Below are 16,706 nucleotides of genomic sequence, written 5' to 3' on the forward strand. Positions count from 1 at the left end.
AAACATAAGATGCAGAGTGTGTAAATATCATGCTCTAAAGACAACTTGGCCTGTCTTCAAAAATTAACATTATAATAAAAATATTCTATTTCCAGCGACTTTCTGGCTGATCAAGCTGCATGTTATGTTCAGGCAATACAGTGGATTTTGCACTATTACTATCATGGAGTTCAGTCCTGGAGCTGGTGAGGAATACAAACAAAATTAAAGTTTTGATTTTTTTTTTTTTAAATGATGGTTCGTTCTATAATCTCTTGGGATTCTCTTTTCTCTTTATTTCTATTTATGGTGGCATTTTTAAAAAGATATATACAGCCAAATGTAAATGAAATATAGGTAATCTTTTCTTATATGAAAATATTTTTTAAAGACCTTTGTGTAACAAAGACTCTTCCAACCCTAGCAGATGGTCAATAGTGAAAGTTAAGGATTTAAAATTCTTTATCATGATGAATGACTGTGACAAAGTCTCAATAATAATTGGGGCTGAGTGATGGTTACATAAGGTTGTTCATTATATTCTTTGCTACATTATTGTGTGTTTGAAAAAATTTTTCTATTAAGAGTAATTAAAGAAGGAGTAATTGAATGTTAGACTGGGAGGGGTGAAAAAAAAGAAGAAAGGAATTATTTGCTTTTCCTAGAAATAGTAATAATTTTCCATTTCTCTCATTTTTCCTATTCCAGCAAGTTCCATCTGTATTTCCAAACCACCCACCAAAATAGAAAAACAAGAAACCAAAAAATGATGCAGGGAAAAATAGAGACTTTTTAAGTAATGAGATCATTTTGTTTTGTTTTGTTTTGTTTTGTTTTGATAGCACCTTTGCTTAGACTTTCTTTTAAAGCACCATACAATAAAACAAATCAGTGCAAATTATATCATTTGATTTCACTTAATAATAATCTTTTTAAAAATCTCTGTAATAACTAACCTAATTCTCAGGGCATCTCTGAAGAGCATTCTAATAACAAAAATCCTTGATTTGCCATTTCTTAATAGGGTGAGTGTAAACTATTCTTATTATGTATCATGCATTAAGGCCAGGCACTTGAAAAGCATGTTCTCATATAATCCTCACCACTATAAAGTAAGTATTGTCTGACTTTTATAGATAAGGCTCAGTTATCTTTATTACTTTAGAAAGTAATATTTCTTTCTTTCTTTCCTTCTTTGTTTTTGTTATTGTTTTGAGAGAGAGAATGGGATGGAGGGGGAGAGGAAGAGGGAGAGAGAAAATCTTAAGTATACTCCATGCCCAGAATGGAGCCCAACACAGGGCTCGATCTTCCAACCCTGAGATCATAACCTGAGCCAAAATCAAGAGTCAGACACATAACCAGCTGAACCACCCAGGCACCCTAGAAAGTAATCTTTCTAAAGTTATACACTCAAGAATAAATCTAAGACTGATTTCAAAGCCTATATACATTTTCCATTCTAAATGCCATCCTACCTCCTAAACTTTCTCATTCTTTTGAAGTATGTCATAATTGTGGGGAAAAATTATTTTTTAGCATCTTTAGTCAAACAGTAAAAACACTGAAAAATTTTAAAAATTGTATGTTTAAAGCTTTGTAAAAAATAAGTATACCTATAGTTAAAGATGGAGCATTAAAAACAAACATAATGTATATCATTGATAAATGGTTTAATCTTCTCACAAATACAGTAATATATATACCAAATCAGAGATATAAAATTTCTTAGAGCTGACTAGTAACAGCCACATGAACTCGAACTCACTCTTCTCTCTGTCCTCTTGAGAGAGGCTCCAGCTCATGTGTGCTAACTGAAGGTCTTCTGACCACCTCATTACTTCATTCTAAGAAGCTATTGATTGGAAGATTTACTCTCGGTATCTTGGAAGTTAAAAGAACCATTGTATTTTATATATATATATATATATATATATATATATATATATATGTTTATTTATGTTATTATATGTATATATATGTTTATTCATATTTATAATATGTATATATATAAACATATTTTATATAAAATACATACATATATATACACATACATTTTATATATATACAGCTATGTGTGTGTGTATATTCTTCAATTACATATACATCCCAGTTTTGGAAATGTGAACTTATACTTTAAAAGTTAAGGAAATACAACAGTTACTATCATATTATCTAAATATGCTAGCACTGCTGATCTCTTAAATTAAGTGGTAGAATTATGAGTGATTGTTTTCTTTAGAGTTATTGCTGTGTTGTTAAATAAGGAAAAGTGTATATTTAATACTGACCTGTTTCATAAAGTTGCCAACTGTTTAAAACTCAGTTTTGTTTTATAGGTATTATCCCTACCATTATGCACCTTTCCTATCTGATATCCGCAACATCAGTACACTCAAAATCCATTTTGAGCTAGGAAAACCTTTTAAGCCATTTGAACAGCTTCTTGCTGTACTTCCAGCAGCTAGCAAAAATTTACTTCCTACATGCTACCAGGTAGGTTTTAAAATTAAATGTTTTTATGTCCTTTTTGATACTTAGGAGCTCCTCATTTAAGCCTAGAAATGTAATACCCAAATTACTTTAATGGCTAAATAATATTTATTTTCAGTGTCAAATTTAGTATTTCTCACAGAAGTTACTCGAGAAGTAACCCTGTGATTTAAAAGTGATTTAAAATGAAGTTAGCTTTGTTTTAAAAATGCAAAAACAAACTCCAAAAGTCATTCAGAGCATAGCTTCTTTCTTTTCAGCACCTTTAAGCACATTTTTAAGTGTCTCTACAGTGATGAAAGTGAACTATGACAGGTAAAATCTGAAGCCATTTACTTTGTTCAAACAATTTTGGATTCATTCTGTTCTTTTACCTTCTCCCTGTTAGAATAGGGATGTCCTTCTGAGTCATTCATCTCAACAAAAGTATTATTTCAATTAATATTTAGGTTTTAAGCATTTCTTTTATCAAACTGTAGAATGAAAAGCTTGTCTCTGGTTAAGATATTTTGTATAACAGGAGGAAGATATTTCAGGGATGATTGTGTCACCAAAGTTAATCTAGGCCTACTAAGCTGATTCTGAAGGCAAATTTCATTTATTTCTTCTAATACTGTGGTCTTGTCCCAAGAATTAGAGTATACGCACACATACCTTTGCTGTTTGAACAGTATCAGGCTCCTTTTTTTTTTAAGATTTTATTTATTTATTCATAAGAGACACAGAGAGAGAGAGGCAGAGATACAGACAGAGGGAGAAGCAGGATCCCCACAAGGAGCCTGATGTGGGACTTGATCCCGGTCCCCAGGATCACACCCTTAGCCAAAGGCAGACGCCTAACCCCTGAGCCACCCAAGCGTGTCCCCATTCTTCTTTCTTCTAAAACTTAATCTATTTAATCTTGGCCCTCTGGCCTCCGTTTCCTCTTGAGTTTCTTTGATGCTTTTTCCTCCATCTTTCAGATATAGTAAGGATTGATAACAACTCCTGACCAGTTTAATCATGCAAGTGACAGCAACATCCGTTTAATTATTCTGTGCCCATGCGATACTGGGTATTAAATATTTTTAGTATTACCCTGAGAAATACACTGTTTTATTTCTTTAAAAAAATGTTATACCATAATCTTTTCATATTATTTCCTAGAAATCCTTATGTTTTCTTCATCTATCTCTGTTATAAAATCTCTAATAAAAAACATATCTTATTGGACCCTTCATCTTTGCTATTAGTGGTGAAGAGATTCTTGATTCTAGGATTTTTTTCTTTTTAACTTATCTTAGATACAGTTCTTATATTACTTAACAAAATCAATTGATTAGGACACAAAAGTACTGCCTTTTAAGGTTAAAAATGGAGGACTCTTGGAGGCCTGTGAACAGAATATAAGTGGACTTTATAGAGTGATAAGACGATAAAAGAAATGGCAAAGTTGAAATTCAGAGGTGAAATTCAGATGGTTTTGCTACATAATTTGATCACTGCAATGGGAAAGTGATGAGTAGCAGTGAAATTAGAAGTCTCATAGTTGAAAATCAAAATATAGCCAGGATATTGCAACATTTCTAAGTTGTAAAAATTTAATTTTACTTAGGAATTTTAAACTGTAACAAAAGTAAATATTGTAAATATATTAACAGAAAGTTATATTGATGTTAGTTCTTATATTTCTATTACTCTTTTATCTTTCCATAGCACTTGATGACCAGTGAAGACTCACCAATTATAGAATATTATCCACCTGATTTTAAAACTGACCTAAATGGGAAACAACAGGAATGGGAAGCTGTGGTACTAATACCTTTTATTGATGAGGTCAGTACATGAAATAGTCATATACACACATATATTCTTTTTTTCTTCCAAGTTTTTATTTATATTCCAGTTAGTTAACATTTAGTGTGATATTAGTTAACAGGTGTAGAATTTAGTGATTCATTACTTATGATACCCAATGCTCATCACAACACTTGTCCTCCTTAATCCTCATCACCTGTTTAATCTGACACCCTGCCCACCTTCTTCCCAGTAACCATCAGTTTGTTCTCTATAGTTAAGAGTCTTTTTCTTGGTTTGCCTCTTTTTTTTCCCCTATGTTCACTTGTTTCTTAAAGTCCATATATGAGTGAAACCATATGGTATTTTTCTTTCTCTCACTTACTTATTCAGTATAATACTCTACCTCCATCCACATCATTGCAATGGCAAGATTTCATTGTTTTTTTTATTGCCTGAGCACAAACCATATATACACACATATGTGCATATATTGTATATCACATATATATACCATATATATATACACACACACCCATATATATAAATATATACATACACACCCATATATATACCATATATATACACCCATATATATATACACACACACACACACCCATATATATATTTATATATATACACCACATATTCTTTATCCATTCATCAGCTGATGAACATTTGGGCTCTTAGTTTGGCTAGTGTTGATAATGCTGCTATAAACATTGGAGTGCATTTATCCCTCTGAATTAATATTATTATATCCTTTAGGTAAATACCTAAATGTATTTACTACTAGGTCATAGGGTAGTTCTATTTTTAACTTCATACTTTTATCCAGAATGGCTGCATCAATTTGCATTCTCACCAACAGTGTCCAAGAGTATTCCCCTGTCTCCACATCCTTGCCAGCAATTTTAGCCATTGTAGTTGTAGCCATTTTGTAGCCAATTTGTAGCCATTGTAGAGCCACCCAGGCACCTTTCATTGTAATTTGATTTGTATTTCTCTGATGATGAGTGATGTTGAATGTCTTTTTATTTGTACACATGTATTCTCTCTCTTTTTTTTTTTTAAAGATTTTATTTATTCATGAGAGACAAAAGAGAGAAGCAGAGAAATACGCAGAGGGAGAAGCAGGCTCCTGCAGGGAGCCTAATGCAGGACTCGATCCCAGGACCCTGGGATCATGACCTGAGCCACAGGCAGATGCTCAACCACTGAGCCACCCAGGCACCCCTATACACATATATTCTTAATCAGAGGTTTCACATAAGTTAATGAATGAGCAATGGGTTTTAATCACCACTAATCTTTTATTAATGAGGTTTAACTATTCTCTTCATTTTGTGCATCAAAACTTATAGATATGCTAATTATAAGAAAGCTAGAGTGGTTTTACTAATATTAGACAAAATAGACTTCAAGACAAGGAGTATTACCAGTGATCAAGTGGAATATTTCATATTGATTAAAAACTCGAGTCAGTTTGGGACACCTGGCTGACTCAGTCCGTAGAGCTTGTAACTCTTGATCTTTGGGTTGTGATTTCGAGCCCCATATTGAAAACAGATTACTTAAAAAAAAAAAAAGTCAAGTCATTTCATCAAGATACAAAAAGCAAAAGCTGTCAGAATTGAAAGGAGAAAAAAACTTAAAAGGGAAATTCAAAAATATCTAAATAATAATAAAAATACAACATAATCTGTGTGATAATGCTAAAGCAGTGCTTCAAGGGATGCTTAAGTTTCTACTTGTTTATACTGAACAAGAAAAAGGTTTACAATAAATTATCTAAGCTTCCTACAAGAAGCTAAAAAAAAGCAAGAGAAATTAAACCCAAACTAAGCAGAATGAAGGAAATAATGATAGGAACAGAAATCCATAGAAAATGAACAAACAATAGAGAAAAATCAATGGAACCAAAAGCTCTGAATGTAAATTATGCCTCAAAAAAAGTGCCCTCTCAAAAAAAAAAAATCTGACATAATTATGAAGTAGAGGAAACAAATGTTTATTCACCTCTTATTAATTTTTATTTCCATCTCCAAATACAGAACACACTGACCTCTCCCAAAAGTTTCATCTCATTATACATCAGGCTCAAAGTCTAGAATTTTATCTTTAAATTGAGTCTAGATGTGAATTAACCTCCACAAATGCAGCTCCTCAAGGACAGCTCCCCTGACTCAAAGACCTGTGAATTAAAAAAAAAACAAATTATCAACACTCCCAACATTCCCAATTTTATAATGGAGAGACCATGACAGGATAACCTCAATAAGCAGCTCCTATCAAAAAAAAGCAGGAAGCAGATGCACAATCACTGATCCATAACAATTTTGAAATCCCAACCAAGCAGCATATAGCAAGTCCCTAAACTCCAGTGACACAGATTGTTCCTTGGTTAGAGCCTAATTAGAACCTAAATCTGTTCCCTGGGAGTGGCTCTGTGGTCTGTCTTCTCCTAGGCTTTTGGCCCCTGATCTGGTTTCTTTCTTTCTTTTTTTTTTTTTTTTTTTTTAAGATTTTATTTATTTATTCACGATAGACACAGAGAGAGAGGCAAAGACACAGGCAGAGGGAGAAGCAGGCTCCATGCCAGGAGCCCGATGTGGGACTCGATCCCGGGACTCCAGGATCGCACCCTGGGCCAAAGGCAGACACCAAACCACTGAGCCACCCAGGGATCCCCGCCGATCTGGTTTCTTGAAGCTACCCTCTAAGATGTTGGGTAGAGGAAAGAAACAGGATTGGTCAGGATAGGCTGGGCTACAGTGCTGTCTCACAAAGGCCTTGGCTGACCCCAGAAGTCACTCTGAAGTGGAATGGCCCATTAGAGTTCCCCTAAGTTGCTGTAAAGGGCCTGAGACTTTGTATCCTTCATCTGTCAGTCTTGGATGCAGACTTCATTTTGGAAGGGTGCATGACCTTGTGTGAGATAACTTTTCACCTAAGGATATTTCGAAGGGATAGCTGACAGCCGAGGGAGGGTTGCAGGCCAGCAGCACTTTCAGCATCTGGGCAAATAAGACCTTCAGTACTAATGGGGGTCACAGCACATCACAACATCCAGTACATTATTCTGCCTTAATGTTACCCTGTCTATCCTAAAGATGCTAACATCTTCAAGATTATAAGATTATGAAGATGCATACATTCACAGGACCAAGTAACAAAAATTTATATGTATATGTATGTGTGTATATATTTGTATATATATGTGTGTCTCTGTGTTTTAAGATTTATTTATTGGGGAAGAAGAGGCATAGAGTGGGAGAGAATCTCAGGCAGGCTCCCCATTGAGTGTGGAGCCTGACATAGCACTAACTCCCACTACTCTGAAATCATGACCTGAGCAAACATCAAGAGTTGGACGCTTAACTGACCGAGCCACCCAGGAGCCCTAATATATATACATATATTTTTAAAACTTTTTGTGTCTTAAAGAAGAATTAGACTCAAACTTTGAATGTGAGATTGGAGAAGAAAATAGGATGTAAGTAAATGCCATTATCAGTAAACAGTAATTATGGAATTTTATTGTACTGACTTATTGAATCAATAGCATCTTAGAATCAAGAAATTATGATATAGTATTATCTGTTTTATTCTATAATCTTTTCCAGATTTTGCTACTTTTTTCCAAATATCTTGAAAAAATGGCATAGATAATTATTGGACTAAAAGTCTAAAAGGCCACTCTGGAAAATAGTTCAGCAGTTTCTTATAAGTTAAATATACATTTACTGTACAACCCAGCAGTCACACTCTTAGATATTTACCCTAGAGAAATAAAAACTATGTCCACACAAAGCACACAAATGTCCAGAGCAATTTATTTGTAATAACCCCAAACTGGAAAAAATTCAAATGCCCTTTAATTGAGTGAATATATAAACAAATTGTAGTATGTCTGTGTAGTAGAATACTACTCAGCAATATAAAGAGCTACGAATATAAACAACTTGAATGAAAACAATTCAATTGAGTGAAAAAAGTCAGTGAGTGAAAAAGTCTCAGAAGGTTATATATTATATTGTTTCATAGATATAATATTCTTGAAATGACAAAATTACTGTGATATAAAACATGGAGTGGTTGCTAGGTGTTAAAGTTGGGGATATGGTATGATTATAAAGGGATAACAAAGGGGGTGAGTGGGTGGCTCAGTCAGGTAAGTGTGTCTGCCTTCAGCTCAGGTCATGATCCTAGGATCCTGGAATCAAACCCCTCATCAGGCTCCCTGCTCAGTGTGGAGTCAGCTTCTCCCTCTGCCCCTCCCCCTTGCTCATTATCTCTTTCTCTCTCTCTCTTTCTCTCTCCCCCAGATAAATAAATAAAATCTTAAAAAAAAAGGGGGGGGGAGGATAACAAGGAATTTCTTCATGATGATGTAACAGTTCTGTATTCCAGTTTTAGTGGTAGCTATATGAATCTATACATATAAAAATTTCATAGCACTGTACACAAAACATCACATATAAAAATCAGTGAAATCTGAATAAGTCTAAAAAAAAAAAAAAAAAAAAAAAAAAAAAAAAAAAAGAAATCTGAATAAGTCTATAGTTAATAGTGTTGTACTCATGTCAGTTTCCTGGTTTGATAATATACTGATGCTTTGCGTAAGATGTTATCATTGGGGAAAGCTGGGTGAAGGGTACATGAGAACACTGTACATATTTTGCAGCTTCTTGTGAATCTTCGTGTTTTATGCCACTGTACATAATGCTATGATAAACTAGTTGTGTATTCGTGTGTTCTTTTTGTTTGCTTATGGAATCTTAGGTAATAGAAGATTTTGTTTTTTTAAGATAGACTCCTAAAAGCAGGATTGCTTGGTTAATGGGAATATGTATTTTTATGTTTAGTGAATATTCTTTTTCAAAAAGACTAGTCTAGGGGCAGCCTGGGTGGCTCAGTGGTTTAGCGTTGCCTTTTTTTTTTTTATTCAAATAAGTCTCAATTTTAATAAGATCCTCTACATACACATTTGCTACTAAAAATTGAAATAGCACATCAAACAAATTACAATTTCTGAAAACCAGAAAAATCTACCTTATGCACACCCTCCCCTAATTATACTCTAACCAAACCACCCCAAGTTTTCTGTGTATTCCTTCTGCACAAGTTACTTGGCTTCCGATTTTTTGATGTTAGGTTTTATCTTAATGACTTTAGGCTTCTCAAACACTTAGGCACACTCAACCTAGTAGTGCTTCCTTAGGTCAAATTGAAAAGTGGACATAAACTGACACCATTCAAATGCAAACTACTGATGCTGGAGACCCGGGATCAAGTCCCATATCAGGCTCCCTGCATGGAGCCTGCTCCTCCCTCTGCCTGTGTCTCTGCCTCTCTCTCTCTGTGTCTCTCATGAATAAATAAAATCTTTAAAAATAAATTAATTAATTAAATAAAAAAGAAAAAGACTAGTCTAATTCACTCAGTATTTAGTGCCTACTTCTCTGTATCTCCAGACCTGAATATTATTGCTTCACTTATTTTTGGCCAATCTGATGATGGGTGCCATTTTGTTATTTTTCAAATTTGTATTTCTCTAATCCCTAATTTGAGTATATTTTTATATGTGTGTTTACTCTTTTAAATTACCCTACAGGTAATTTCTGTAAATTACCTGTTTATGTCCTTTCCCCCATTTTCCTTTCTTGATTTTTGTCAGTTCTTTGTATGTTATGAATATTCTTTCCCAGCATGGCATTTGTCTCTTGTTTTGTTGATGAATCTTCTGTCATATACATTTTCTGTTATTTAAAAATGTCTTTTCCCTCAAGACTCTTAGGCTTTTTTCCACTCTTACTTAAATAAGAGTTTATCACTCCTACTTACTGATACTCTCTCCTAGATTTTCTTCTAATACTTTTATTATCTTATTACTGGATAAATATTTTTAGATGTGGTATGAAGTTGGGAAGTATATGTGCTTTTTCTAGCTGGATAGGTAGTTATGACAACACCATTTTTTAAATATTTGAAATACTATGTATGATAAAGATTTAGATTTGTTTTGACCTCTTTATTCATTCTTCTGGTCTATGGGCTTCTTGTGATGTCAATATTAAAGTGTTTATTACAGTAGTAGCTTTATTAAAAGTTAGGATCTGGTAAGACAGGTCCCCAGATTTTACAGTTTGCACGTTCATTCTTCCATAAGAACAACCAAGATAATTTTGTCCTTTAAAAAAGTTTTTTTAAACCATTTTTATTTTAACTGGAATTATGTAAGATAATTTGGAGAGATAAACATTTTCTATACCATGGCAGAATTTATAAAGCACGAGATTAATGTTTTATGAGTTATGATAGATTATAATAACTGTGGTTAAGTTCAAATTTAAAGTTTGATTCTCTGCTATTCTTATTCACACTTAGTGTCTGTTGTTGGAATATTAGGTTCTGAGTAATTTGTAATGACAAGCAATATTCTGGGGCCCTTTGAAACAATTTTTCATGTAATAAAATGAAAAGGAATTCCATTTCTTAAGATTTTTGTTTTTCAAGAACACAAATAATGATTCTGTGTACTGAGGGAAAAGATCTATTGCATATGTTGATATTACAGAATTTTTATACTTTTAACCAACCTCTTTAATCTTTAAATTCAGAAGCGATTATTGGAAGCCATGGAAGCATGTAACCACTCCCTCAAAAAGGAAGAAAGGAAAAGAAACCAACATAGTGAGTGCCTAATGTGCTGGTATGATAGAGATACAGAGTTCACTTACCCCTCACCATGGCCAGAAAAGTTCCCTGCCATAGAACGTTGTTGCACAAGGTAATGTTATTTGGTAATTTTTCAACAACAGCAGGGAGCTCCCCCTGGTGGGGAGGGTGGGGGCAGAGGATCCAAATATCTTGAGTATCTATCTGAAGAATTAACAAATAATTTATGATAGGTATAGTCAGTTGATAATGAGTTACATCCAACTTGCTAAAGACCATAGCATCTCCCTCTCACAGTTGTTTTTGTAGTTCTCTGCTTTGGTTAGATTCTGCTTCTCTCTTTGTTTTCTGTTAAAGTTGGTTTTTTGTTTATTTATTTATTTTCCTCCCTAGTGTATATCTCTACCCCGCCCCCCAAGAGGATGTATGAATTTTTGTTTCCCTTGTCAGTGTCTGCTTCCAGAATTATTTGATGTGCTATGACTTTGCCTTTTATATTCCCAACCACCCAACTAGAAAGAAGAAAAAAAGAAATTAAAAAGTTCCTATATTTTCTTCCCTCAAGCCCATGTCTCCTTTCTATTCCTCATTAAAATGTCCTTGGTTTTGTTTTGTTTTTTTCTTTTCTGTCTTTTTCCCTGCAAATAATCTACTGAGATGGCACCTAAAGTGAATATCTCCCAGTTATCCTTTTTTCTTCTGTTAAAGCAGAGAAAGGTAGAACAGACATTAGATGATGTTGGTTTTCCATAGTTTTAGAACATGGAGATTTGTAACATGTTTTGTATGTTCCTTTACCTCTAAGTTTAATAAATATGTATAGTTTTATTTTAAGTTAATGGGGAAAAGTTCCATTCAGTAACCTACAGGCATAGTTGCATCTAGATCAATAATAACAGTGAATCTGGGTTGTCCTGCTCTATTTTTTCTTTGTTGCAAAAGACGAATTATCATTCCCTTGCTTAAAAGCAAGAATGAAAAAAAAAAAAAGCAAGAATGACTCTTGCAAAATATTCAAGAGAATACTGAAAAACTGTGATTGCTTTTAATGTATAAATTTTAAATTAAATACCTTGATTTATTTTCTAGGTATAAAATAATATCATTAGATGCTTGGCGTGTAGACATAAGCAAGAACAAAATAACCAGGGTTGACCAGAAGGCATTGTATTTCTGTGGATTTCCTACCCTGAAACACATCAAACACAAAGTCAGTGGCTGTTTAGTTCAGAATTTTTTCACCTTATTGAATGTAACATGATTATGGAAAAAGGATTAAAATTAAATTATCTGAATTCTTTTAAAGTTTTTTTTGAAGAAAAGTGGGGTTCAAGTATTCCAGCAAAGCAGTCGTGGAGAAAACATGATGTTAGAAATTTTAGTGAATGCAGAATCAGATGAACTTGTAAGTATTTTCTTTATTACATATTTATTAGGTGCTTATTATGCATAAAACTGTTCTGGCTGCACTGTGTTTATCAAAGAAGTATAACATGCAGTTACTCCAAAAGTTCATAGTAAATAAGGATAAAGAAACATTTACACAAATTTTAAAGGCAATGTACAATTGTGATGTAATGAGCAAAAAAGAACTCCATGAATTTTGAAAAGGTGATAAGCTATGTGAGCTAAAGATCAAGATAAATGAGACTAAGCTTGAGCTGGGTGCTAAGAAAGACCATCACAGAGAGGAGAAAAGGAGGGGAAGGGTATTCTAGGTGAAAGGAATAACATGAGCTGGAAAAAAATGTGTGATACATTATCTTATTCTTCTTAACCTTTTTTTTATATCTGAAATTTTTCTTAATACTTTTTTTTTTTTAGAATAAATGTGATGTATTTGAGGAGAAGGAATAGATAAACCTGACTGAAGCAGAGGACTTGTGTTGGGAAGTAGTAGAAGATAAGGTTGAAAAAACAGATTGAGGCCAGATTATGAAGGACCTTGAATACCAGGCTAAGGAGTTTGGACTTTTTTTTTTTCCCATAACTGTTATCTTGAAATCATATTTTCATAAGGATTAATTTGGTGGCAGTATAATAGACTAAATTTCACTACAGAGAAATGGAAGAAATTGGAAAAGCCTGCAAGTTCAGAGGTTGTGGTTACAGAAGTGTTAGGTGGTAAGGACAAAAACTGGAAATAGTAATATATTTGGATGAATAAGACTGATAACATTGACAAGCTTCATCATTTGTTCAAATATAGAGAATGAAAAGAGGAAGAAAATATTAAATATGATTCTGAGATATCTAGCCTAGTTAATTAGAAAATAATTGCTGTTTATTGGAATAGGAAGTTAAAGTGGGAAAGTCACTGGCTTGAGGGAGTGATTGAATTTTAAGGCGATGCTAGAAGGTTTAACTGGTCACTGCCCTGCCAACCTTTCTCAACAAGAGTTCCACAAGAGATTTAAGCCCTAATGCCCTAAGTTATCCATTTGAATGTAGATTATTTATCTTCTATACATCTATTGTGGGACTGATTGAGTACCATCCTTGGGAGAATTGTAAAAATAGTCAAATTATTTTTTGTGTTCCATGGCTCAAATGAAAAACCTCAGTAGAGAAAGGCTGCTTATACACAATTAATACCTGAAGCTAGAGCTTGGAAGGAAGATAGGGATATATATGAGTAATTAGCAAGGAGGTGATGGCTGAGGCCTTACGGCTCATTTTCCTGAAGAAAATGGACTCTCAGAGTTCAAGATCTCACACAAAGAAATACCCATAGTTATAAAGGGTAGAAAAGGAACCAGTGAAAATGACAGTAGTGTTCAGAGAGGTGAGAGGGAATGATTTCCAAGTTGAATAAATCACAGAAGCATGGAGTAGAAACTACATACAGTGCAAAAGAATAAAAACTAAAACAAGATCTATGAATTTGTCCTTCAGGCATCATTATTGGCCTTTGAGGATTTCATTCCAATAGACTGCATTCCTAACTCCTAAGGACTAGTGGGGGGACAAGGTAGAGGGAAAGTAGAGGTAGCAGGGAGGAAGCCCTTGATTAAGAAGATTATCTTTGAAAAGAAGTCTAGAAACCTAACTGTAGGTAGAGAAGAAACCGTTTAACTGCTAAATCCATGCAAAAAGAGAGAGGTAGAGCTAATGGAGGAAGGAGGTCTTAAAAGACACTACAGGAAAGGGATATTTATAACAAGACCTCATGCAGGTTATTAAAGGTCTAGTATTAGGCTTAATCTGAGGATTAGCTTCAAAAACTAAAAGAGTGGGAGAATAAAAGAAGAAATAGATGTATAGAAGGGAAAAGAATAATTATGGGATCCTAGTTCTAATGTTGAAACTTGTGTTATTTATCAGTATAGTCATTCTTGGGCAGCCTGGGTGGCTCAGTGGTTTAGTCCAGGGTGTGATCCTGGAGACCTGGGATTGAGTCCCATGTGGGGTTCCCAGCGTGGAGCCTGCTTCTCCCTCTGCCTATGTCTCTGCCTCTCTCTGTGCCTCTCATGAATAAATAAATAAAATCTTAAAAAAAAAAAAAAAGAATAGTCATTCTTTGGTTTTATATGTTCACATTAAGAAATGTCTAAGTATAATTAAAAGTTACTGCAAAAGTCTAAAAATAGTCATCTGTAATTTTTAAAGAAATATTTGCTAATTAAAATAAACAAAAGAATTGAATGAAAATTTGTTTTTAAAATTCACTTGCTGCCACGAACTTGTTGTTTAACCAATAATAATGATAGTATTTCCTTTTAAAACTAGAATTTTTGGGCAGCCCAGGTGGCCCAGCAGTTTAGCACTGCTCTCAGCCCAGCACGTGATCCTGGAGACCCAGGATCAAGTCCCACATCGGGCTCCCTGCATGGAGCCTGCTTCTCCCTCTGCCTGTGTCTCTGCCTCTCTCTCTCTCTGTGTGTGTCTCTCATGAATAAATAAATAAAATCTTAAAAAAAAACACTAGAATTTTTACGTAAGATATTTCATACAGAATATTTATATAGCATTTTACCGTTCATAAAAACTTTTGCGTATATTATTTTATTTTGTCACCAAATAAAGACTGTGAGGTAGATATTATTTCTTATTCTCATAAAAGAAAACTGCCTCAGTGGGATTTAAATGATTTGCCTGTATGTATAGCTGGATTCTGTACCTGAAAGAGGTAGAATGCAAATTTGGACCCATGATTCCTAGTCTTAAGTCTAGGGTTCTTATTTCCTTATACCAACTACAAATTGAAATGAAGTCAGATTTCTTAGATTCTGTTATCTGATTATGTGATATGAAGCAATGAATGATAGCCCTTTTCTAGACATTTCTGCTATTCTTGTCATCTCTCTCAGTTTCTATGAGAATAATAGAATCATAGAACTTTACAACTGGGTTGAATTTTGTAAGGCATCTATTCTAACTCATTAATTTTACAAATTAAGAAACATAAATTGAGTTAGCAACAGAATTAAACCTAGGTTTCTATAAACATTATTTTTAGTACTGTTGGCTATTATGGACAGTGATACGTTAAAGGTCAGTGCTCTTCAGTTTAATCTCACTGAAATTGTCTTCTCACCAAGTAATTTCATTCAGGATTCAAGTCAGTGGGCCGCCCTTTACTAACAAGTGCCATTGCTGTTGAGAAAATGAGGCAGACTCCTGGTGTCATAATGTTTATACTGCAGAATAGTGCTTTAAGTTGTTCATGGTGCCTCTCTAGTAAGAAGCGACTGGCAGAGGGGAAGGTAAACTTGTCAACTTTAACAGATTTCTACTAAAATAAAAGCTACAGAGAGATAGGTAAAAACAACTGAAAAATATACTTCAAAATAAAGGAAAGAAGGGGCACCTGGGTGGCTCAGTTGGTTAAGCATCTGCCTTTGGCTCAGGTCATGATCTCAGGGTCCTGGGATTGAGCCCAGTCCTCTGCTCAGCAGGGAGTCGGCTTCTCCCTCTCCCCCTGCCCCTTCCCCTGGCTTATGCTCTCTCCCTCAAATAAATAAATAAAATCTTTTTTTTTAATTTAAAATTAAAGGGGGAGAAAAAATTAAAACTCTAAACAAAAATCCTGGGAAACATCCTAGAAAGAAAAAGAGCAGTTAACAGTAAAGGTAAAACCTAGAGAAGACAAATTAAGAAAACTAACTGAATTCAAGTGAATGGAATAATTAGAGAGTGAAGTTGAAAAGAGCAGGAACTGTAGGGAATAAATGGCTTGAATGAGCAAACGGTATTTTATATCTGTTTTAATTTTTAAAGTGAGATTTTTATTGATTTTAAAGACCTTTATAAATGCAAGCCAACTTTTAATTAATTTTGCCTTTGTAAACTTATTTGTTGGACCTGAAACATGAGTGAACTTTTCTGCTTTTACTTTAAGAATGTAGAAAATATAGCTTCATCCGTGCTTGGAAAGTCTGTCTTTGTTAATTGGCCTCATCTTGAAGAAGCTAGAGTTGTTGGTGTATCAGATGGAGAAACTAAGTAAGTAAGATTTGATGTATACTTTTTAAATTTATATTTGTTTTGCTTACTTGATGGCTTTTAATGATACTTTTAAAAACTGATATAATTACTGTAAAAATATTTACACTTTATAGTGAAAATGAAAGTCTTCTAATCACATCACTCAATGTTCAACCATAGTACTACATCCCTGAGATATTTTAGACACATTTACTATTTTTTCCCTTTTGCTTTATTTTTCTTTTAATAAGCTGAAAGTTCTATATCCTCATTTTTTGCTAGCAGCTATATTATTTAGCAAATATGTTTCTCTTTCTGACAAGAATGAATAGCATATATTAACATTACCT

At 33.9% G+C, this 16,706-nt stretch overlaps 1 protein-coding gene across 4 annotated transcripts in view; it reads left to right on the top strand.

Moving 5' to 3' along the window:
- The window catches only part of XRN1 (5'-3' exoribonuclease 1), a 103,140-nt gene that overhangs the window by 26,666 nt on the left and 59,768 nt on the right, over nucleotides 1-16,706 (top strand). For all 4 annotated transcript variants that reach the window (XM_072792415.1, XM_072792416.1, XM_072792418.1 and 1 more), the window contains 7 exons: nucleotides 96-185; nucleotides 2,319-2,475; nucleotides 4,168-4,287; nucleotides 10,872-11,041; nucleotides 12,019-12,139; nucleotides 12,236-12,334; nucleotides 16,271-16,374. In XM_072792415.1, the coding sequence (XP_072648516.1) occupies nucleotides 96-185; nucleotides 2,319-2,475; nucleotides 4,168-4,287; nucleotides 10,872-11,041; nucleotides 12,019-12,139; nucleotides 12,236-12,334; nucleotides 16,271-16,374 (861 nt within the window). The remainder of the gene's footprint in view (nucleotides 1-95; nucleotides 186-2,318; nucleotides 2,476-4,167; nucleotides 4,288-10,871; nucleotides 11,042-12,018; nucleotides 12,140-12,235; nucleotides 12,335-16,270; nucleotides 16,375-16,706) is intronic.

Source organism: Canis lupus, chromosome 22, assembly GCF_048164855.1.
Source record: "Canis lupus baileyi chromosome 22, mCanLup2.hap1, whole genome shotgun sequence".
NCBI lineage: Eukaryota > Metazoa > Chordata > Mammalia > Carnivora > Canidae > Canis > Canis lupus.